The 25926-nt window shown below is 39.8% G+C and overlaps 1 protein-coding gene across 3 annotated transcripts in view; it reads left to right on the forward strand.

Moving 5' to 3' along the window:
* MEIS1 (Meis homeobox 1) overlaps window positions 1-25926 on the forward strand; it is a 134088-nt gene that overhangs the window by 98280 nt on the left and 9882 nt on the right. For all 3 annotated transcript variants that reach the window (XR_011473175.1, XM_070429359.1, XM_070429360.1), the window contains exon 9: window positions 11068-11144. Coding sequence is in view for 2 of the 3 variants with exons in the window: in XM_070429359.1 (XP_070285460.1) it covers window positions 11068-11144 (77 nt within the window). In the remaining variant the exon portion in view is untranslated. The remainder of the gene's footprint in view (window positions 1-11067; window positions 11145-25926) is intronic.

Genomic DNA, 25926 nt, shown 5'->3' on the forward strand with positions numbered 1-25926 from the left:
AGTTTAGGGAAGTAAAAAAGCTTAATTTCCCTTCCCTGAACATTATATTCACCAAGGTCTGCATTTGAAGAGACAGGAAACTGTTAGCTAAAAAAGAAATTAACTTAATCCCCCTTCATTAAGTTCCAGTCTTTTTTTGTTACTTAGAGACAAGTAATAATTACACCCGCAGCAATGCAAAGCATGTTTTACACTTTTGTTATACAAAAGAACGGCAGTTGTTAAGGTGACAGCAAAAGAGAACGAGAACATTGATAAACACTGATATATTTTGTTCCGAAATCGTCTCTGATTCTTGAAAGTACATTTCACTCAGGTGTCTGAGTGGCATTTTAATTCATTCACAGCAAAAAAAAAAAAAATCTGCACACATGATTTTAGAAAATGTCAATCAACTAGCTACACAATATTTTCCCAGCTAAGGTTATAAACACAGCAGCCAAGTGGGTGGAAGAGATCTCGAACGAATCTACATCCCAGTCTTTTTTAGAATACATAAAAGGTGACCTGTTGTTTCCAAGTTGTTTTTTGCATGGAACTGTCAGTAAGTACATTGTAAATCTCAGACGTGTATATTATTGAAAGCACATGCATTCTCTCTCTTCTCTCTCTTTCTGGCACTGTGAAACGACTTCTTTAAGTTTTAGTTTTACAAAGGGGGGAAATCATTAAAATGTAGTTTGTACCATTACCGTCCATTATTTGTCATCTTTATGGCCGTTCTATAGTTTTCATTGCACCTTTAATGGTAAGCTTGGTCAGGAGAGGTGAGCGGGCTGTGCACGCACTTGGCTACGGGTGCTGCTGACAGTGTCTGCTCGCTGGGCTTCCATCCACGTCCCTGTAGATTTTAATGTCCCCACAGACTGCTGGCAGCCTGCTTCCAGCTGTGGCAGGCATGATGCAGTGAATTGCTTTTGAATGTTCTTTACTCAAATAGGCAGTAATTACAAGCTTAAAGAGGTTTAGTGGTCCAGTAAACTACATAATCACCCCTGAATTAGCCCGGGCTCATCAGTTGCAGTCCAGCAAGCTCGAGTCTGCTGTTTGTATGCAGCCTTGATCACATAGCAACCTGATCAGCAGGTGTGGAACAGCCAGAGTCCCCCATAAACACAACTGTCTACTGGGGACAATGATCTCTAATGAGATGAGGCTACACCATCACTGTAATTTAAGTGGGAAAATTAGCACTAGAGAATGAGTACCAGTTCCAGGGGTCTTTAGTCATATCGAGAGCAGCAGGAATTCATTCTCTCTCTCTCTCTCTCTCTCTCTCTCTCTCTCTCTCTCTCTCTCTTTCTCCTTCTCTCCCTCCCTCCCTCCCTCTCTCCCTCCCTCCCTCTCTCCCTGTTTCTAGCTTTCTGTCTCAAAAGAAAATCTTCTCACTGAGTGTACTGTTTTTGCTTCTAACTTACAGATACTTGATTCTTTATACAGGGATTTTCCCCCCCTGAATATTTAATGCTGGACAGGGCATGTGTACTAGTAAAGGCAGTAATGATGACTGTCAACAGACTCATTCCAGAATGGTATTGTTGTATTTCATCTTCCTTGTCTTTTCTCTTAACGGCCTCAAAACCTTTTCACTTTGATTTTTAAAGTGGAAAAGTGTTCTCCGGGTTGGGGCTAGTCTCCTTTTAGCTGGCATGCTCTCTGAAATAGTAGACATGAGCTGTAGGCACTTTGGAAAAGATCCTTATTTTATTGGAGTTTATTGTATAAATCAGTCATGAACTTTCTTTTCAGAAAAGTGGTCCAGCATGGTGTGCTGCTGTTTTGTTTTATTGTTAAAGTGAAGTTCTTTGGGGAAGAGCTTGTATGTCAAAACAGTCTCCTCTATCCTTTCTTCAGTCCTGTGCTGGGTCCAGTAAGATGGAGAACCTGAATTTTATTCCTTGCAGCTGGAAAGTGAAGGGAACTTTTGCAACAAATAAACCCAATAACAACATAGAGTTGATTATGGAGAAACTTTTGGGGGAATTATACCTGCTGAGAAAGACAAATAATGACAGTAATTAAGAGCATCAGGGGCTGCGGAACTTCTTAGAGTCAACTCCCAGCTCCATCCTACTTGCAAGTAACTTAGACCCTGTACCTCAGTTTCCTCATCTGTAACTTAAAGGTAAATACACTCACCTCAAAGAACTGATGTAAGGATTAAATGAGCGAATAAATACTGAGAGCACTGCCTGGCACAGGGTAGGCATTCTATACATGACAGTTAAATAAAGTAAATGCAGTCTGAACTGTTGGGGGATTTGTAGAAGTGAGTGAGAAAGTTGAACAGTTGTTGAAACGGTGCTGCTAGTTTTCTGATGTATATCTAAAGTCATCTATTTACAAATGCTAGTTGAGGCAGTTGGGTGTCTCTAACTTCAATAGCACTCGTTCATTCAGACAACCAATGTTTATTGGGCACAGGACTGGGCCAGTTGCATTGTGAATAGCATTCGTGCGCTTTTATTAGTATTTTACTAAAATGAAATGGTTCCAGTTGTAATTTAACTCATCTTTGACTAAGAGCCACATAGAAATGAAAGTAATTGGCAAGAAAACCCCACAACAATTTATTTCAAAGCAGACATTTTAAGGCAAATTGTAGTGTAGCTGGATGGAATAGCAGGTATTTGATTCTATGAACCTTCAAGAGAGTTCTTGTATATAACCTCCATCATTGCTCCGTTTTTAAGCAATGCTATAAACAGTAATAAAGTGATGGGTGTATTAGTTCTCACTGAGTTTTGTATCTTGTGGCAAAATCTACTACTGCTTCCATTAACAGAGCTGACTTGTAGAAATAAAAGACATGCACACACATTGAGGTAATAGCTTCTTCATAAAGTGAGTAGTAACCATCAGAGATATTCATAATTAACTCATCAAGAATGAATGGGATTGCCCATCATTTAGAAGACAAAATAGTTTGGAAGTGAGTTTTTCCAACTGGTATCTTACCACCAAGTGTCAAATCCCAGCTCCACGACTTACCAGCTGTATGAACTTCAGAAAGTTATTTGTCCTTTCTGTGCCCCAGTTTCCTTATCTGTAAAATGGGTATAATAGTTGTGTCTGCCTCCTAAAGTTTCTGTGAAGATTAAATGAGTTCACACATGTGAAGTATTTGGGAAAATGCCTGGTAGATCTCCATTATTTCTTAATACATGTTACCATTATGACTTCTACCACTCCTGCTAATATTGCTAAGCTGTAATTAATAAAGTCCCATTGGATGGATGCTGGGGGCAGAATTTGAGGTGAGATTCTGGTAAACCACCTTCCACCCTTCAGCTCCATCCCTGCCCTTTGATGTTTGCCCCCCAGGGTGATGGGTGGGATCCGCAACTTTCTCCTGGATCCAGGCTGTTAGAATTGCAGAGAAACACCCAGTCCCTGCTCTCCACAATTCATAACTTTGTTTATTCATGCTCCATTGTCTTATATTTTGATTTTAAAATGTTTAACTTATAAAAGGGAATGGAAAAATGGGAAAGAAACATCAGTGAGAGTGTAGCCAAGTGAAGAGACTCAGGGGAGGGCAGACCTGGCCCCATACCTAAGGAGCTGTGAGCCCCTGTGCGTGTTTTCTCACTGAGCCAAGCCTCAGCTTCTTCATCTGTGAAATGGAACCAAGCCTAGTCACCAAGAGTACATCAGATAATGTATGTAATGCGTTTGTCCTACTGACAAGCAGGAAGAGTTCAAATGAGCTATTTTTTAAATGATTCAAAGAAGCTTGAGCTTTCTCCTCCATTCCCACCCCCAACGCCCGACTCCTCCCATCGGTTTTTCTTATTGGTCTTTTTGTATTTCCTTTTATAGCCACGGTCTTCCACTAAGAGAATTAATATTCAAAGAGTTCATTAATAATCATAACTCTTCAAAATAATTTTAGCACTCTTTATGAATTTTAATACCTTTAGGAGGAGGATATAAGGAATTGCTAATTTAGAGTCAAAATTTTATGTCTTTAATGCATATACTTAAAAATATTCCTGTAACATATATATGGCTAATAAAGAATAGATCGAAAACATTGTTATTATTTTAGAATTGCAAGCAACTTTGAAAGAAGTTCCCAATACAAAGGACTATGAAATCCTTTAATATAAGCATTTGTCTTTTTTTAATTTAGTGTTTTTATTTTGTACATAATTGATATTTACAAGAAATTAAAGGATCAAATAGGTAAGACAAGCGAGGCACTGTAGTATTTGCCTCTTAAATTGACTGTGAAACAATGTTTTCACTGCCGTGCATTATAAAGATAGTCTCATTCGTGCAAAAGTGAAGATCGCTAGGGAATATTACCCATTGTCCCATGTTTCCTTCCACACTGATGTCACTTTCACTCAATAAGACCAAGTTTAGAGATTCTCCCTTGACTTCCCTACCTGCACACCTCCACTAGCAACTTCTTAAACCACTGCTGGATACACAGGAAATCAGAGAGATTGTCTGGAAAATGGTTTGACTGGGCTTCAGAAAAAGCAAGTGCTGAGTGCTCAATGGGGCGCATTTGAGTCTGAGCAGCTAGGCAATCAGGGAGCGTTGGTGGAGGTTGAAGAAAGCAGGTGGGAATCCTGTGACTTCCTTCATGGTGCTCCAGACACGTTTGGCTTTAGCCAGTGCCACCCCACAGTTCTTTGGCTGCCAGCGTGTGAGGATGCAGGACTCCACTGCTATGCATTCAGGCTGTGTTCTCCGACTGCACAGCGCACTGCTTTTGTAATGCAAATGGGAGGCACAAAGTGTCTCTTTGATAATGTGCAGTCAGAAGACAAAAAAGCATTCACCGAAACAGTAAAACTAATTCATAAAGCTGGAAGACAATAGGGAAGCATTATGGATTTTTTTAAAAGGAAAGAGTATCCTAGATCAATGTGATTGCCACAGTGTAAGCTATTCATAGTCAATGTGTAGGGGGAACATGGCCGCAAGTTTGTTTAAAGTGGGAGAAGTTTTTGTAGGCAAAAAAAAAAATTTTTTATGTTAAAACAAATATAAATATATTTGGTTAGCAAGTTTCTGTTTATGGTCTTCAAGGTCACATACATAGCTAGCTGGTTGTTTTCATTTAGATCCGCAATATTCCCCAGTGACAAAAACTCAGGAGAAGTTTTAAAAGAACACAGAGAGCTAATGGTTAAAAGCCATATGGTGGATTTTTTTTTTCTTTTTGTGTCTTAAAGGGAGTATCTCTCCATCACATACCAGAGTTTAGCTCAAGGTCAACTTATATTAATGCATTAAACTTAGCTGTGGAGGAGGCAAAGGGCTGGAGGAAAAAGGATAAAAGAAGTTCCGAAATTGTTCCTCCAACATATTCAGCCAAGCAACAGAAAACTGCCTTGATAAGGGTTATATTGGACAGTTGCCATAATTCCTCCTGTTAGATCAGCTCCCCGGGTACCTATTCCTATACCTTTTAAAGTATAGCATGTAACATTTTGCTTGAAAATTGCTTCCACCTCTATTGCTTTGTTATGGCTGTTTTGCAGTGTCGGTCTAGAGGCAGTTCCGTGTCACAAGAAATTACTAATCTGAGGCTTGAGAAGGGGCAGCGTAGCCTTCCATTATCTCACCAGCGAGCTCTGTACAGGATTATTTTCAAATTTTCTACTGCCATTACACTGCGCGGTTAGAGTGGGCAAGGCAGCGAGGGAGGGAACCTTATTGAAACTTGGTTACCAGGGTAGATAAGATAAAGTTCATCACTGTCTTGGCATCCACATTTGCAGTCAGGGTGGAACCTTTGATGAAAGGGGTACATTTGGTCAAGGATACTGTTAAGATATAAGGCTGGACATTTTTCATCTGTGTGTACTCAAGAGTTTCCCTTTTCCCACTGACGCTCATCCCAAAGAGTCTGCTTGATTGTTCAAATAAATCCGTTTTCTTCCAGCGTAGTATAAACTTGTAAATACCAGACAACTAACATCAGAATCGCCCCTCCCCGATCCCAACCGCAAGAAATAAAACTGGAATTGTGCAGAGAGAACTTTCTTTAGAAAGTTGTCATTTTCTTTGTCACTTTCTATTCTTTGGGGCTGATACAATGACAGTTCCGACCTAACTTTGACAAGAAGGCATATGTAGATTTTTTTTCTTTCAGACATTCTTGATTCCCACTACACAGGACATACATTCCAGAAATCATTTTACTCTTTGATGGGGTTTCTAAGCCATCACTGCTGTCCTGGGTCAGTATCAGACGTCGCCATGCAGATCCAGAAACACATGAAGAGTGGCAGACAATTACTGTTTCAGCGAGAGACGGACACTGGAAAGGGGAAGTCAGGGTGTTGATTACTGAAATCGAGATGACCATCCTGTGAGTCGTTTCCTTTAGCTGGGGTTCCAGTACCCACAAGCCACTTCTCTTCCCTTTGAGTCCAGCAGCTCTTCTCTCCTCGGCGGAGCCAGCCTCATACTTGTGTGCAGGTTTAATGCCGGGAACGAGGGTCAGCTCTACCCATACATAATCACTGTTTTATGGCTTTCACTCATTCCTGAGGTGTTAATGCAGATCAAATGGGAAACACTCGAGAAAGAACCCTTGCAGCTACCGCACAGCCTAGCTCTCCCGGCTCAATCGTTAATTCTTATTGTAAGATCTAACGGTAATTTCGTTTGCTCTCTTAATGCCTTGCCGTTCTCCCAGTGGCCCTTGCATATCCTTTCTCAAATTCCCATCTTGATCAATTGTTTGCAAATAATTAAGCTTTTAAGAGATAATGGCATGAGGCTAATGTACACAACAAAGGTGAGGCCTCCTGTCCCTGTCTATCGGAATGGTCAAATTTGCTCTGATATCCCCAAGTGATTAGGTTGATTGCTGTATCTGGCAAGTGCCATCCGTCTTTCCTTCACAAGAACCTCCTGATCTCTCTTAAATTAGTGTCCTTGCCATTCAGGTGCAATAATAACAGAGGTGTTCAGGGGAATGGCAAGGGGTGACCTAACCCCTTAGTCACAATGGTTTGGAATGAAATTCCCATTTTCTTCCTAAAATGGCACTTGTCTTTATCTCTTTTGTAAAATGATGTCTACCTTTGCCCATCTTATGGCCTCACTGGCCCTGGGTGGAATGCACGGGGGCTTTGAATGTTGTAGAGCAGCCTTGCCTGTGGCATGTTGGTTTTTTGCCTTTTTTTTTTTTTAAGTCTACAAAGGAATAGCTCTTACTGTCCACAGAAAGCTTAGCTGGTAAAGATGCATAGGGTTTAAGATTTTTAAACATACTGGATTTCAGTTAAAAAGCCAACTTCTTTGTGAATTTTTGTCTGGCTGTAGATTAGGTACCTGAAGTCATGGCTTTCATGTAATACTAGTAATTATAGATTTTTTTCCAGGGAATTGAAGGTTTGTGGAACCCCCAAGGCCAAGGACTAGGAGGAAGAAAAAACACTATGCAGTTGACCTGCCCCAGACAAGGGTGTAGGAATTTTATCGATACCCCTTTTTCCCCTGTTAACAATGACCAGATTACTGTGACATTTAATCTTGTCCAGGCTTATTCATTTTTATTAAAAAATATATATCCTGAACAACTGAAAATGGTTTAATGGAGACAGAGTGCTGGGTCTCCATAGCTTGAGGCTGCCTAGCAATTATGCTGCATGAAATTAGACACAGTTTGTTCCAATTACTTAAAATCAGATCACATGAAAAGTGACAGAGGGGAAAAAAGGGTAGAACTTTCTCATTTTATGATATTTAAATTATGAAATCAGAAACTGCAGGATGTGAAAAACAATCTAAATGTGCACTGAAACTTTGAGGGCCATCTGATTGCTCTTTGAAGCTGTAATGATTCAGGTAATTTTAATGATCCAAAGAGAATTTTTCTGACACCACTTGCATAAATAAAATGTGAATTCCATTTGCTTTGTAAGACTAGATCTAAAACTTGCTCAGAAACAGGCATGCAGAAATATTCTTGAAAACACAGCACAAATAAATGACTGTGACAATTCTCAATTTTCAAAGTAACTAAAGGTAAGTGGCATAAATATTAATTTTTATCCAGTTCTGGTCATACTATTAAGATACAACTAACAATACAGAACAACGGTACTGCCATCCAGCTATAGTAAAGAGAGACTATTGACATGTTTGTTAATTCTACTGAAAGAGATTTTCATAGGAGCCATAAAACTATACAAAAATTACAGAAAATGTTCCAGATGGGAAACCACTCGTGTATATCGGCCTACCACTTTATATGGCAAATACAGTACATTTTCACTTAACGTCATCAGTAGGTTCTTAACCGTTCATCAAAATAAAGCATACCGAAACCAATTTTACTATCGACTGATGATGTAAACAAGAGTCAAGTTCCCACAGCATCTCATCAACGTTGTAACAAGGTGACATTGAGAGAAACGACTTCATCCAGGGACCTGCTTAGTGCCAATAGCTGGATGCTTAGATTTCCATATTTCAAAATCAGGCTTATATTCTGTAAGAATTGCTAGCCTGGGTAACCTTTAACTTTGATGGCTCTTAGATGACAAAATTGAGAATTAGAAAAGTTGTTCCTTGTTCAAAGTCTCAGTGAGTGGCAGCATAACATACAATCTGATAGGGTCATGTGCGCCTAAGTACAATTCTTCAACTAGTGTTGACATGGAGCTACTATATACCCACTTTAATTCTATTCATTGGATAAGAGATTCATTTGCTTGCATTGTGTGGCAAGCCTTTATGCTGTGGGAGGTATGTTTTAAACCTTGGCGTAGAGGATTGCTCTTAGCCCAGAGAATTGCTCTTAGCCCAGTATCCAATCATGAGCTTTTTGCCTGGATGATTGGCACTATGTTGAGTAGGAAGATTGTCACATGATCTTAGCCTATTATGAGGCTTGTATACTTTTATTTGAAAAGAGTGGGTTGACTCACTTTTAGGAGTGAAGTAAGGAAAGTGGTGTTATGGATCTCAAATTGCATTGTTTATTCCTCTTGTGGGCTTTGAGAAATTTTTATTGTACCTTTTGAGGTTGCATCTGAGTGAATATCCCTTTATTTCACAACTATTTACTGATTTTCTGTTCTGCTAGTCTGGGATTTGAGAATGGTGAACAACAAAGGCATGGGCTTTGGAGTTGCTAAATGAGTGGGTAGAGACACACCAAGGAAACGGGTAGTCAGAACAAGTGTTTGAGAGAGCAGTGCTTGCTGTTAAGGAAGAAGGAAAAGACTGGTGTGAGAGTGATCAGGTGGGCAGGTGGAGAGTGGAGTGGGTAAGGCTTGGCATTTGAGTTGAGACACGAAGGTGACATTGGAGCAGGGACCTGAGTGGTAGGGACAAGCTTGAGTGTTGAAAGGATAGAAAGGAGGGTTGAGGTGGGGCTGAGGAGAAGGCCACCAAGGCCGAGAGGTGGGCAGGGCTGGGGAGTGGCAGGCCTAGCGAGCCCTGGTAAGCAGTCTAAGGCTTGGGGGCAGGGGGCAGGGGCTAGGAGTAGAGATCACATCCCTCTTTCATGGTGAAGCTTAGACCCTGGAAGGGAAACAGGAAACATCGCTGAGTGGTGTGGCTGCTGACCATCTCTTCCCCTGGTCAGTATCCTCACCTGTAAAACAGGAGGGACAATCGATTCCATTTATGTCCCCCAAAGGGATATAATGGGGATTAATTACCATCTTGTCTCTAATATACTTGGAGCTCTTTAGAGAAAGGAACTATATTCCATGAAAGCAAAGCCTTATTCTAATTGTGTATTTATTGATTAAGTGACAATCAAAGACAATGCTTATGGGAAAAATTGCTACATCTCTGCCCTCCGCCAACGAATCCCAGGTGTATAGATAGAGAACATATTCAAAGGTGCATATAAGAGCATTAAAGTGGTCATTAACGAGCCTTCTTAGCATCTAATCAGGCATTATTAATGAGATTAAAAGCTATGTTAATTAACATTCAATAGACCAGAATTCAGTTTCCTGTGGCACAGACAGTTAAATTGAGAGTTAGGGGTGCCCTTTCCCACCCGTAAGAGAATAGGCTGTTGACTACCAGAACAGTTTTTATCTCGGGAGAGTTTACTAGAATGCAGTGTTTCAAACTAGGCAATGTCTCCATAGTTGCACACCGTGTCCTCAGCTCCTGCCCCAGGCTGTAGGAATGTATATTTCCGATTCAGATATAGTTGATTATTGAGCAAAATGTATTTGTGCCCAAACTCATTTCAGTAGAATTCCAAACATTCTTACAAGAAGGTACGGATTTCGCTTTATTATCTAATCCTGTAATGCTTTTTTATCCTGTTTTATGAGGAGCATAGCTGGGCTTGTTCATAGCATGCAAACTATGCTGGTCTTTGACCTTATATTGGCCTATGTTCAGAATCCCAGCATGTGTTGACATTCAGATAGGGAAACAAACTTTGGTTGAAGTGAGTTTGTTTGTGCTTCTCAGAATAGCTCAGAGGAACAGTGGATTAAAAATGCACCCACTTTAATTTTGATATTTGCATCCAGCAATATGGTATTTGGAGGGAGTCTGTCATGCTATCAAAGTGCTTAGTTGCTGGAGGCCTTAGCTGAGATGGTTGGTCCAAAAGGTTCTGCTTTGGGAGTCCATGGTTCTAATAAAAATATTCCATCAAGGCATATACAATTGTATATGGTCCAAAGGGCTTGTCTTGATTTTTATCCTATAAAATACAGTGAAGACCATACTGAACTTTCCATGTTTGCAGCAAATAAACCTGCTAAAGGGTAAACTCAGTATCAAGGTTCTGCAAGTATCCTAAGGAGCTATTTATACACTTCACTAATCTTTGTAATTGGCTGTCTTTTACTGCCATTAATTAGATGATGTAGTATTCCATTAATAAGAGTGACACACCTCAGCATTTTTACCTTTAATTAGACTTCGCTAGACACTTAGGTTATTGACAAATAGCCTAAATATTGCTTGACGTACACGTCTCCTGTTTAAAGAGCATATCTGTGTATTATTGAATTCCTGGCCCCTGCCGTGGCACCCGGCATGGGATGTGCACGACCTTCTCTGCCCACAGTACACGCGCACACACCTATCTGTTTTGTTCTCTTCCAGCACCCTTACCCTTCTGAAGAACAGAAAAAGCAGTTGGCACAAGACACGGGACTCACCATCCTTCAAGTGAACAATTGGTAAGTCCTTTGGTTTTGTGTTTGCACACAATCTGCTTCCCCCTCTGGCGACCTGCCCCTCAGGTTTTGCATTAAGAAGACACACCCACGTCAGCTGTTTTCCCTGGTGGCTTGTCCGATCCAAAAGTGAAAACAAGCTTTGGAGTGATGGGTGAGAGTCTCTGCTAATATGGAAAAGAAAGCAATGCATCGCTTCCTCCTTTATTAACCGTCACTTGCTAGGCATCGTCTAAGTCAGTGTTTAATTCACCTTCACGATGGCTCTGTGAGCCTATCCCTCTCTATGGCTCCCTTCGCCCCCCTTTTCAGGAAAATCGATTGAAAGAGTAAAACCATCCTATTTTCTATGAAACAAGAAAATCCACCATCACATATCGATCAGGTTTTCAATTCATAGAATCACTAAATTTAGTTAGATTTTGTTAGGGCTGTGCATTCAAGGGACACCCCCTCCTTTTTTTCCTCTTATCTCCTGTCTTTGGAAAAGGAGAAATTACTTGTTTCTACTTTGAAGCTGTTCAAAACATGATGCGCTTTGGAACTGTGTAAATAAATGTGTAAATTCCCGATGTGGGGAGAAGCTGAGATTATGTACCAAGAATCAGCCAACAATATTCTGGCTTAGTGTGTGGTGTATGCGGGGAGGCTTTGAGAGAGCAGGATTTATTACCCTTTGTGAGTGTGCTGAAAGCCAGGCTCCCATCGTCACCCAGAGCTAGTGTCATATTTGAAGGGTATTGAAACCCAATATCCTCTGAAACGAAGTGTATCTAATTAATTGTCCTAATATTTTTAGATTAGTGTTTATGATGGGGGAAACCTTATCCTCTTTGAAGTAAAATCCAGAAAAGGCCCAAAGCCTGGTTGGGGAAAGCAGAGAACTGGGAGTGCCAGTTTGCAGACAGAAGTGTTTCTTTCTGTTCAATAAGTGTCAAAGATTGATATTACTGAATCTCTGATTACATGGCCTAATCCATTTTGGTGAATAAATTCGTTCTTGATGTCCATTGCACCTCTATTAACAGACCCTTCTCTCTGTTAGAGAGCCTGGGAGCCTTTGGGAGAGATTTCAGATATATTAAACTCCATTACAGAGAATGTGATTTCTGTCAATATAATTCCATGTATTCTTCAATTTAGTATTTTAGAGATAACAAGCTCCTTACAATATATTTGCCTTTGGAGGATTAATTTACAAAGTGCACTATCTTCAAGACACAGACAGACTCACATAAGCTGTGCTTGTCAGGGTTATCAATTTCTCTGACCTCACTGCAGCCTTGGGAGATCAATTTTTTGCAGCCCTTTTAGCCAAGTGGTTAGGGAACCAACAGAAGACACGCTGTACCGAGATGTGTTGCTAGGAGTTGTGTTGCTGCTGAGGTTTTTTGGTTGGTTTATTTTTACCTGCTCTTGTGTATAAATTTTCAAGACTGTTGATAGTATGTATTTGAATGTAGTCTTTCAACTTGTTTTGGAAGTTAGTATAAGGTAGACCATCAATTTTGCATGCACACCTAAATTCATATATAGTTTCCAGGTTAAGCTGATGAGGAGGCAATTTTAATACAATGGAGGCTGCATAATTATCATATTTCCCTGGGAAACGTTCCCATTCAAGGGCCAAGGAGTGGCAGGGCGAGCTCTAATTAGAGAAGGCAAAGCTCTGCCATTCAGGGATCTATCACACATGCCATCTCTCTTCCTTCTCGGTGTTGCTAGCAAACTTCATCCATAAACACACATTGTTACCAGAGACCAAATTCCAAGACAAGTTGCTTTCTACAGGTGGACAGACTTATGGCTATTCCTGTAGATGCCGGGGCAGGCAGGCATTCCCGCAAACCAAGCCGCATGCAATTGTTATTTCCTTAGATTCTAGGCACAGTGATCACAATCTGACTGCTTCAGTTTTGCAATTAGAAAGGGGGGAAAGGATCTTAAAAACGTGACGCTACATAACATATGATAATTTTTCAAAGTATATGTAAACTTTACCCTAAACTCCACCCTGCTACTCAATTCTGCGCAGGTACTTAGTTACTCGGGACATGAGCACAGTTCGTTCCCAAGTGGCCCTGTGTCTGTGCACGTGGTCTCTCTACTTCTACATGGAGTTAGCAGTGACTTTTGCTTGCACTTCATTGCTTCGGATTTGGCCACTGTTCCAACTCTAACAACTTGGTTTGTGGTAGAGAATTCCCCTCAGCTAACTCAACATTACAAGAGATATTGCTTCTCTTATGTTGGGTGAATAATGACATTCCCATGTTTGATTTGATTTTTTAACTGTTTATTAATTCCACCCACACTTTCTGTTGAGGAGCTGATAACAGATTTCTTTTTCTTTAGGGTTTGGGTAGGAAATATGATGCAAAAAACCCTGGGATAACCCAGATGGTACTCACACTAGGATTACCTAAAGACTAAACAGGAGCATAACCACTGCAGTAAAATTGTTTTCATTTTACTCTATCATAATACAAATCACACAAAGCTTTTCTGAGAGCTTGTAAACATTTTTCCTGTATTGAGCATCAAGCTCAAGTTATTTCCTCCGGGAAATAACAATTTTTGAAAAGAATCTTCATTCCCTTTCACTTCATTTAGCCACAACATTTAAAAATCTGTCTTCCTTCCTGGATTTCTTAAAACTTGTTAACACACATGTACATTTTGTACAAACTATGAGTCACCATTGAAGAGATTTAATAAAATGCTGAAGGGCAGGTTGGGTGCAGATCAGTCATAATTATTGGCAGCAACATGATGTATGAAAACACACAGTCTGAAAGTGAAAAATATAAATGCATGTCTGGTTGTTAGCTTGTCATAGAAACCCTGGCCAACGCAGCCATAAGTTAGGTTTTAACTGAAAAATGAGATGAAAAAAAGTTGGGTGCATTGTAATGGTTCTTTCTTCTCATTGCTGACCTGATTCTATGTTTATTTAACTGACATAGGTGATATATACTATCGGCCTTGGCTAACTAAGGTCAAAGCATATGGTGTTTGGGGGAAGACGAGAACAGGGATAATTTCAACAGTAATCTAAATTTAAAAGGAAACAGATTTGATTAAGAGAAACTTTGAATTAAAAGGACTAGCTGTTATAATTTTTATATTGGGTTTACCTGCCAGAATGAACACAGAGAGGAGGAACCTGAAAATGACTGGTATTAGTACTTATAGGAATTGGGACCTAGGATGGAATGTGAAATGTATTAAATTTATTAGGTGAGACATCATGGGACAAGTCTGTGCCAATAATTTTTTTGAGAATTCAGACAATAACGCAAATAATTTGGGTTAAAATATTTTTTTTTACCTAAATTATCTAAGTATTTGAGGTAACTGCATGCTTTTTAAATATCAACTTCCATAACTAATTGCCTAAATATTTCCATCTAGCATGCTGTGATACACTTACACTTGAAGCATACTAATTTTAGAAATATAGTATATGCTATAAATTTGTGTATTCTTCTTTCTTTGCTGCCTCACTCCCCATTATGGTTTGATCCAAAAATGATAAATAATAGCATCTGCGGTTTTGTCCTCTTGTTTTTTCATTGTTGTTGTGTTGTATCAGCAGTGAAAACATATTACTCATATGTTGAATGTTGTAATCATTTAAACAGAACCTTCTCAAAATTTGAGATTAGATGGTTGTTTGAGTCTTTAACGGTTTAGGTAGAACTTTAAAGAAAACACATACATATCACCAGATAAGGACCGGGCCAGCTGTGGGTCTGCCTTGGCTGGCCTGTAGTGTGTGGGTTCTTCACTTTGTGCAGGAAAGATTGCATAGTACAAGCCCAGGTGATTTTGAGAGTATGTTTATTACAGGTGGGGACAGTGAAACAAAGGAAGGACTTAGGGTAGAAGAAGCAACAGGAGAGAGCCACACACACACACACACACACACACACACACTCCACACACATACACAGTTAATACTTGGTTCTTTTTTCTTCAGACCAACTTTATTTCTTTCTGTTGAGAATGTGAGTGTAGAATGGTCACATGAAAACTGCCTTATATGTTTTCACAGCAGTGTTGTAGACCTGGGAATTGCACGTGATGAAAACATGTGCCTGTGATTGTAGCTTATTTGCCGGATGCCTCAGCAGAGTTCTAGCCGAGGGTGCGCTGAATACATTTTACATTTCTTTGTTTACTACTTCTCATCCCAACATTTTCCCGTTAAGGCTTAAGTAGAATGAATATTCCTATACCCTCTAAGAAGGCAATACAGATTTTAGGGTGCAAGTCATATAATGTATGTGAAATACAGTATGTACGTGGAGAGAAAAACCACTGTCCAGCGGTCAGGTGCATACAATCCCAGGGAGCATCCTGTCATCCGAAGTGACACTTCACAGAAGTATCTCAGCACTACCGGTCTCAGGTTGAGTACACGCACCAGAGTTTCCTAGTTGCTTCATTTATTGCCTGCAGAACTGCAAAGCATTCAGGCATCACTTCCCATTCATTCCTAGTTGGGGGGAAACGTATGTTATCCCTAGAGATTTATGCCACTGGCAGGTAAAAATGTAAACTTACTTTTTTAAAAATAGGATCTCCCTTATTATTATAAACAGATTCAACTGGTAAAGGTCAGGTTTCTTTCTGAGTTATGGTAATCATGGAGCAAATACTTTTATAAGTAATCAAAGATCCTATAAATATAGGTACCTGCACAGATGTAAATGTTAAAACATTCACAAATTATCCTTTCAACTTCTGTGATCTAAAAATCAATAGGGGGTCATAGGGTTTCATAGAATTGCTCTGTTTTTTCTCCGAACGTAATTTAATAATACATCTTACAGATGTTGTTTAAACATTAGCCACAGATTGTTTTGTCAATAAAGCTAAACAGAGGCATGACACAAAAGCAGGAGAAACAGATGTAAAAGAAACAGGGCACCGTGCAAGGGGTACTGGGCCACTCGTTTGTTATTCGGCTACAGAATGAAAGAGCGGGGTGTACGGGTGTGGACTGATTTCCCTTGCCTAGGAATTACCTAGGGATGGCACAACTTCACACACAAAAGGTAATTTTATTAAACAGGTGACTTAACATTTTCCCTTGAGAATTTAAGTGTAACCTACATTTAAGGTAGATTTCGTAATAGATCAATGGAGTAACAGGTGCAGTATCCTTAAAGGAAGGAGCAGAAGGAGATATAAATATGAAAACCCTCCAGAACATTTTGGAATGGGTTGTTGTTCTTCCAGCCACAGTTAAGTGCTAAGCTTTTCACCTTGAGTGTCAATTCTAATAATATTACCTTTACAGGCGCTCACTCCGGGCTTAGATTATAGCAATCAGTAATACTCACTAGATAAAATACTGTCTAGTTGCTCATAAGAAAATATTGAAATCAGTCAAAAAATGTTTAGCTTGCATATTGCCTGAGACAGAGCTGGCGCGGGGCCAGGCAGGCAGGGTGTTGTTGGGAAAGCTGAGCAAATAGCTCGCAGGGAAAAGAGCTGTGAATTTAGAAACCTTCAGGTATTGTCATGTCAGAGAGTCTTAGGAGTTCAACGGAGACACTGCTTTTGTGTGCAGATTTTAAAAATGTACAACAAACAATCCTCTTTGAAAATGACTCTGTTAAGTAGAGTTTGTTATAAGTTTCATGCCACAAATTCACTCAGAAGCCCCCCTCTCCCCACCCCATGTTAAATCTCATCCTTATATTGTGAAGGATGGAAACCCTTGAGCAAGGGGTGGGTGTCAGCCCTCTGTTGGGTGCAAAAGGCCTGCCCTTCTTCCAGGGGACCTTGAGTGTAGGCCAGAAGACAAATGGGAAGGAGCAGGAGGTAGGGAGCTGGACCTGAAATCCAAGTCCTGTTTTGTGTAGCCGCTGTCTCCTTCCGCCCGCATTCAAAGCCAGTGAGTTGAGAGTCGGTACCACCTGAGGGTGTTTTTCAGGACCGTTTAGGGCTGGGGTTCAAGGGAGGCCCAGAGTCCAGTGAGTTGGGAGACTGATGTACCGTCATGGGCCCTGTGCTTCTGTATACCTGTGACCCCTTTCAAGGCAGTGGGACCAGTGGCTGGGTGGTTGACGTTGAACATGGTGTGTAGATTAGCAGGACTGGCTGCAAGTCCTAATTAAGGCCCATTTGTTGTCTTCAGTGTCTTGGCACAAGCATTTGGTCTGAGAAATGGAAAGAACTCCTTACATGTCATGAGACCTGGCAGGGCTGGGCCCGACTCCCATGTCCTCACAGAGAGCATGGGAAGTGAGGGGGCTGAGAGGTATCAGGGTCAAGGGGAAGAGCCCATATCCACAGGTGGCTAAGGGACAAATTCCCTTGTGAACCTCATGACAACATACAACTTACACAGGACGAGAAAGGGGAGGGATTTTCTAGGCGAAAGAGCATTTCAAGTCAAAACATGTCATCTGTTCTCCCCACTCCTCACCAATGAGATGCATGTCCTTGATTGAGTCATTCTATCTCAATGGCAACAGCTTCCTCCACCTTCATGGTCAGGTAGGACTGATTACTGGGACTCAGCCTCTTCCACCTCTAATGCTCTCCAATGGTTGGCAAACTCATTAGTCAACAGAGCCAAATATCAACAGTACAACGATTGAAATTTTTTTTGAGAGCCAAATTTTTTAAACTTAAACTATATAGGTAGGTACATTGTTATTAACTTAATTAGGGTACTCCTAAGGCTTAGGAAGAGCCACACTCAAGGGGCCAAAGAGCCGCATGTGGCTCGCGAGCCACAATTTGCCGACCATGGCAGACTGTGAGACTGTGTGATAATATGAACCAAAGAGGAGCAAATTTAGTTCTGAAACTGATTCTGATTCCAACTTTACAGTGGGACTGGAAAAAAAGAGCAGGTCCTTTGATAAAGAGACAAATAGGAAAACTAATTAAAAGTTGTTATTTTTCTTTATCTGAAAGAAGCAAATCAAGCCCGGTAAAATAAAAACTAGTTGAAATTAAACATTATCACAAGACATGAAAACCATGTATGCTGTCATTTCAGGACTCCTAATAGAGACAAATCAGTTGTTTTTAGCCGTGTGCTATGAGCCTATGAAGGGCATGACAGATAATACCCTCGGAATTTCTGAAGTTCCTGCACAGCAAAATTTGTTTTTTCCTCAGGCGTTCAATCTTCTCCTCTAGTAATTTTGTACATGACAAACTTTTTAGTGGGTGCATTAATAATCTATAAGTAATAGGTTGTCAGGTGTCAGTTAGATAAGATTAAAAGACTGTTTAAGCATTATCCATGTGCTTCTTTGCATGCGTTTTATAGGTCAGGAGAAATAACTTTTTGAATTGAGGTTGTATGCACACACTGGGGTTTTTTGTGTTTTTCTTTTTTATTTTTTTTTTATTTCAGTCTCTCTCATTTGGCCCCGCTCCAGGTATACATGGAAGAACTGTATTACGTTACATAAATCCTGCATGTAGGAGCAGATTGGGAACTCACACTGTGTGAAGCAAGGGGACAAATGTCTCCGCTGTCTCCTAGAAGCTGATTTTAGTGTTTCCAGCGTTCCTCTTCTTCTTCTGAAAGGAAACTTTGTCAGGGGAAGCAGCCTCCGCCCAGAGGGACCCTGAAGCTGAGGCATTCAGAGGTTCCTAGCAACTCAGGTTTAGGTCTATTCTTGTCAAATCTGTCTTAAGTGTGTTTACATACAGTTTGCCTTTCTGGTATTTTCTGCTTGCACAGACCTGATCTCCACCTATTTTGTGTCAACAGTTGCTGAGGCTGGTGTTGGGTGATTAACCATTGAGCACCGAAGCACCTCGCTGTGCCCACAGAGACCCCCCTCTCCCCTCTCACTTACATCATCATCTTGCTTCGGGCTGCGCCTACATAAAACAAACAGCATTTCTGAGTGGTTAAAAAGTCAGCCCGCGACATGAAAAAATGGGGCAAATGTTGCCTCTTTGTTGAATAAAACAATTTTCTCAGAAATGGAGTGGAGCCAGGGGCGCGGGGGAAGGAAGTGTTTCTGAGGGCCAACGTTGTCTTGGATCCGGGCCGCCTCGCTCCAGTGTGTGAATGCCTAGAGCTTTGTGTAAATGCTCAGCGTTTCATTCTGTTCCTGTTTTAATTTTTAAGGGGAAAGAGAACATTAAAGAAAAACACACACATAACCGTCCAACAACATGGGTGCCTGCAACTTTGGCAAATACAGGGCTCCCCTGTTCGGTGCCCTCATCATTGTTGATATTTTCCTCTTTAATTTATTTCCATTCTTACAGAGCTTTTCAGCCTGACCCATTAGTATGGGAAATAATGAACTCTATTGGGCTCTTGACACCTGAACAATAACAAATAAACGGAAAAACCTTAATGGGTTCCCATCCTTGAGAGCTCCCTTTTCCTTTTTACCCTCTTAACTGATGTGACCAAAGGGCCTAATGCCTCACAAGATTAGATCCATCTCTGAAGAAGGAAAAGATATTTCCTTTCTCAAACACATTAACTCTTTCAGGCCCGTGGGGATTATTGGTCTTGGGTTCTAAATGTAGCTTAGCTCAAAAATGAATTTCGGGTCCTTGGAAAGATCTGGCTGAATATTGATCAAGTCACTGGTTTTCCAGAATAGTATATTGCCTAGGGAGAGAAGTGACATGTGCCATGATTAAAAACATATGTAAGTGTCTACTGTTTTCTTTCTACTCTAGGATGCTGATTTAAATGTACACCAGTATGTTTGAGGGTTGTTGTCTGGTTGAGGAACTTCGTTGGCCTATATCCCTAGAACATCTGCTATGGCTGACTTTATTTGATCCCTAGTTTGGGTCAGAGTTCATATGTACTTGCAAAGGGCAGGGAGTAGTGGATGGTGAAAAGCTAATTGAAGGAACTGTACATGTCCAAAGATGTCAGATCTCAGCCCCCATGGCTGGTCACCTGGCAATGCCCTATTCCCATCCTCAGGGCCAAGTCGGGGTGGGGGACAGAACAGACATAATCAGAATCATTTCGAGTGCACGTAGTATAAAAAAGCTTACTGAGAATTAACTTTTGATTTTAGTCCTGTCATTTCTTTGGAAAGTGCAAATGACAAAGGGATATGGGATTTTGACATTTATCAAAAGGGGGCCTGGATTAAAATTTTGGAAACCCTGTGCTACGGAGCAACAGAAGCAAAAGCTGGGTGGGATTTTATGCGTCATGTGACAGTTGAGGCTCAGGGCCTTACAACGTTACTCTGCCAATTAGAGGGGAGGAAAGGGCTGATTCCTGCTCCAGCGCCTCTTCCAGTCCACCCTTACATATTTATGTTTAACAGCTTTCATTGAGATATAATTCACATACCATGCAAGTTACCCATTTAAAGTATACAATTCAATGGGTTTTTGTAGGAAGCTATCCCCACAGTCAATTTTAGAACGCTTTCACCACATCAAAAAGAAACCCGGTACCCTTTATTTATCTTGTTTTAATTTTTTATTGGCGTAACATTGGTTAATAACTTATATAAATTCCAGGTGTACCACATTATAATTTGATACCTGTATACTCTCTTATCTGTACCCTTTAGCTAATATCCCACCCCACACTTCCATCCATCCTACCAGCTCCTGGCAACCATGAATCTACTTTCTGTCCCTATAGATTTGCTTATTCTGGATATTTCACACATATGTTATCATATGATATGTGGTCTTTTGTGACTAGCTTTTTTCTCTTAGAATCCTATCTAATAAAGAGGGAATATGGTAATTGACCCTCATGCTGTTGCAAAGATGGTGGCACCCACAGCCAATAAGGAGGGAATATGCTAATTGCCTGTTCCACCCTCAAAGATGGCAGTGCCCACAGCCACAAGATGGTGGTGCCCAGTCGCCTCAGCCCTGCTAGGGCAGCAGGCATGCAGCAAGGCCAGAGTCCCACAATCTCCTCAGCCCCCCAGCCTCCCAGGGCCGGCCGAGGCTTGTGCTGCCAGCAGTGGCAGCAGCAGAGGTGTGAAGGAGCGTCACCTTCCCCTGAGGGCTCCCAGACTGTGAGAGGGGGCAGGCCAGGCTGAGGGACCCCCCCTCCAGTGCATGAGTTTTCATGCACTGGGCCTCCAGTAATGTTTTTAAATTTCCTCCACATTGTAGAAAGTGTCATCAGTACTTTTATTTTTATGGATAAATAATATTTCATTTTATGGATGTACCACATTTTGTTTCTCCGTGCATCATTGGTGGACATTTGTATGGTTTCTACCTCTTGCTGCTATAAGCATTCATGTACAAGTGTGTGTATTTTTGCATGCCATTAGATATTTTTGAGAATCATAATAACAGTGTCTCAACAAACTCCTGTCTTTGGTTTTACAATTTTCAGAGCACTTGCCAGTGTTTTGACTGTGATAATTGTGTGTAATATTGTACAAGGAAAAGGGTAGCCACTCATAAATGGAATTCATATTCTCCAAACTTTTTTCAGGGTGCCTTAGATGCCCATAAGCATTTTTCAAAGATATGACATATTCTAAGAGGAGATCATTTTGTTTGTTTTAGTGTCTTTATTTAAAAATTTTTGTCATATACCTCAATTGAGAGATTTTTGCCTTTTAGTATAAGTGGTTCCATTTGTATTTAGGGGGCTACATTTTGACATACATTTTGACATGCATTACTGGGGTTTCAAGCCTTTCTAATTGAAACACAAGTTACAATGAACATTCTAAGGCAGGGGTCCTCAAACTATGGCCCGCAGGCCACATGCAAATACAAATATTGTATTTGTTCCCATTTTGTTTTTTTACTTCAAAATAAGATATGTGCAGTGTGCATAGGAATTTGTTCATAGTTTTTTTTAAACTATAGTCCGGCCCTCCAATGGTCTGAGGGACAGTGAACTGGCCCCCTGTTTAAAAAGTTTGAGGACCCCTGTTCTAAGGAATAGAGACAAGCCCCCATTCAAGTCAAGTAATCTTCATTAGCCTAACATGGCAGGTAACAGTAGAAATCAAGCTAAATTTTGAGATATTCTCCCTTGGTATGAGTAGAGACTCCAGGCCAGAGAAGTTTGGGGTTGGTCAAGGCTTGGGAACTAAGGCAAATAAAGGAGAGATCCTAGAGAAAGGAAAGAGCTCACAGAGGTTAATAAAATTAAATGGGTTTCAGGAGTACAAATATATAATACATCATCTGTATATTGTATTGTGTGTTCATCATCCCAAGGTGTCTCCTTCCATCACCATTTATCCTTCCATTATCCTCTTTACCTCCCCCAACTTTCTTTTCCCTCCAGTAATCACCCATACTGTTGTCTATGAGTTTATATTTTTTTAGAATAAAAAAAAATCACTTTGCAATTTGCTTTCAAGGAAAAACTTTGTTCTATATAACCAAATGATAAAATGTTTGGACATTATTTCAACATCTAAAGTTCAACAGAATACATGGGTTTTGTTATTTCTTTGTGTTAAAATGTTCAACTAAATAGTGATTTCTTTTTACTGGTTGCTTTGGAAAAATTTTTATATGTAATTAACTTCCTCAATTTCAGCCCTTTCTGGAGTAATTTGACAAATACACCCATCACTGAAGGGACTGCTGACTGGGTGGGTTTAGTGTGATTGGAGCAAATTCCAATATTATACTTCCAGGGGGGATGGGAAGCAGGACCTGTGCTGCCTTCTCCCCTCCTGTCCACTCTCCTCCTCCACCCGCGCACACACAGATGATGTATTGCAGTCCTGGAACTGTCAGATCCTGGAGGAGCTTGAGAAACTAGAGAAAGGTGCCAAAAGCATGATTTCATAAGGTTTGACTTGAGATGGAGTCAACTTTCTTGAGCATCTTAAAATCACGTTTCATGAAATTTTATTTCACAGTGAAAGGGAGTGTAGCAGGCTTGGCCCCTGAAGACTGCCAGTTATGGATCGTTAAATCCAATAAGTGAATGTAAATCTAAAATGAAGAATTCCAACAGAAGATTTTGAAGTTGATTTCTTGTTTTAAAGAACAGAGCGTTATTTGGGAGATAGCTAGAACGCTTTCCCTGAAGGGTTTGTTTATAAGACAGGCCTTAAAGTTATTAGGAAATGCTGACTTTTAAAAAATGTAATATATATGGTTTTATTTAAATGACTGTGGTAAAGTTGAAGGAAATGCTACCTTAAGGAAAATTTGTGGACTAGAGAAAGGACAAAATTCTGGAATTCAGCAGCTACCTTCCAATGTGACATTTTATAGTTGAAGATTTAATTCTATAGAAATATTTATAGAAATTACCAAAATGAATTATGTATCAATTAAGTATTATACTTGCATATTGTTTATTTTTAACTGAATAAAGAATAATGCATGCAGAAATCACCAGTTCTTATACTTAAAAATGCATGGTATTAATTTTTATTATAAAGTATTAATATTAAAGTATTATTATTAAAGTATAGCTATTCCTAACTATTGCTAAATATTAATCAAAGATGAGTCTAATTTACACTTCCTTTGATGAATGGTATAGGTATAGAAGGCATTTTTACTAACATATCCTGCTATTTAATGAAATCTTTTCTTTAATATTAAGTTGATAATTTTAGCTTCTCGGGCATATGGGAGAGTATTGTAAAATGATATTCCTCCATATTAAATAGATACCCCCCTTCCTGCTGACTATTCACTTATGCCCAGTTGGCAAGAAGCACTGTGGGGATGACTGACAGTCATGTCATTGTTTAGAAACAGCAGCATTTTGATTTTCTGTGGTTCACCGTGTTGGCGGTGACTGGCTGAAGTAACAGAATGTGGACACCCCTTAATCATCAGTGAATAAAGTGGGCTGCAAACATTGAGTAATAGAACTAATTGAGGCAAGGTGAACGTGCCTTTTCTGAAAGTGAGCAAGTCATTTGGCCTTATTTTTGTTGGTATTAGAGAACCATACAAGGAAGTGTAAGGGAGTAAACGTATAGGAAAGGGGCAAAGCTGTGTGGAAAAGTTGCCTGTGGCCTGGGAAAATGCACCTTGTGTTTTGGTTCAGACGGATGCTCACTACAATCTCTCCACCTTTCCTGGTTCTCACGGAGAGGAAACTAAACTGAGCAATCCAGTTCTGTGGGAAGGAACCGGGGCAAGGAGTGGAGGATAAACTAAAGGACAGAGGTCAACTTTAGAAAGCTGTTCTACCAGATCTTGCTCAGAAAGCTATTCAGGTATACAGAGACTGAGAAGAAAAGGAGATAGGTGGGATTAGCAGAATGAAAAACTTTAAAAGCCTAATGATAAAAAAAAATCTAGGGGGCCAAGAGAAGGAAGAATAGAGCAAGAATTCCTGTAGTGTTTTTGTTTGTTTGTTTGTTTGTTTTTTTTTTGTTTTTTTTTTAGCATAAGTCACGATTCATCTCCCATTCTCCTTGTCTGATTCCTATTTAAAAATTTAAAGAATAAAATGCAATTTGGAGTTGATCCCCTGTGTAATGTTTTTGAAAATTTTGCTTCCCTTTTAACCTCCCATTCCCTCTTATTAGGACATGTGTCCTAAACAAATAACTAAGTAAAAAGAAATATATCTCTGTTCATTTTGACATGGAATAAAGCTATAAAGCCAATCCATTAAATTAATTTTCTTTTTAAAATGTCTTGTTTTGAGAAAGGAGATAGTTTGGTCACAGGAAGAAATTCTAGTCCATGATTCTTTGAAAAAAGGGGAATATAAGAATTCTTTCCCTTATTCAGTCTTCTACCACCTACAGGGGGTCCAGTTCTTAAAGGGTACTTTACAAAAGAAGATTGTGATTTCAAAGCAAAATGGATTTGAAAAAATATACCTTGATGTTCAGAATGTAATGTGGAAAGGCAAAAAGAATGTTTCCCAACCTGAAAGCACACTTCACTGAGAGGCTTACCTTTTAATTGCCCAGTTTATGGCAAATGTGAGCTGCATTTTATGAAACCCACGTGTGAAACTCCTTTAATGTCCTGTTGTCAGGTATTCCTGACAGTATACATCTGAATTTTAAGGGCTGTAATGTTTGGACATCAGTTGTAAAAGTTTTCTCTTACGTCTTTAAACTAACAAACTTTTAAAAGAGACCTTATTATCAATCTGGAAAATTCTAAAGATTGTATGGAGTTGATGGATATATTTTATCTTAAACTACTTGGTGGTTGTTGGAGAATGCACATTTTATTGTACATTTAAATTGGAATTTTGTCATTTTCTTTTTTTATTTAGCTCTAAAAACACTTTCTTCTTATGTTCAAGCTCTAATATATATTTATGTATTCATCCATAAATGTTGATATATATTTGTACACACACATGTGAGCTTAAAATAAGTATTTTACTGATGCTTCTTGAAATGACAGTATTTTATTAAGAAGGAAATATGTTCATGTAAGTTCACATAAAATCTAAAGTTCTTTTTTTGGTTCAGTGTTTAGAAAATTCTTGATCATTTAGAATCTTCCACAATGGAAAGTAAAGCATTCTGTCACAAAAGCAGGGAGGATGAGACACGAGGTCAAAGGGCATTTTAGAAACAAACAGCTGGGCCAGTTTATTTAAACAGATACAGGGATGGGGGAACTGACCTCTGTTTGACTTATAGTGGGAGGAGCAAGAATGTCATTTTATTACTTTGCCCAGAAGGAAAATGTTTTTGTATCTGAATTCACCCCGAAGCCATCTAAACACTTGGCTTTGCTGTACGGAGCATACTTCCAAAGAGAGTACATATAAGATAGTCTAGGATAATGATAAAATACACTAAAGAGAGGCAAATGTTCAGATGGTTTTAAGATCAAAGAGATCATGTTTTAAAAAAGAAAATATTTG

This window comes from Myotis yumanensis, unplaced genomic scaffold, assembly GCF_028538775.1.
Source record: "Myotis yumanensis isolate MYYU_CA2020_CCGP unplaced genomic scaffold, mMyoYum1.0.hap1 SCAF_11, whole genome shotgun sequence".
NCBI classification, from domain to species: domain Eukaryota; kingdom Metazoa; phylum Chordata; class Mammalia; order Chiroptera; family Vespertilionidae; genus Myotis; species Myotis yumanensis.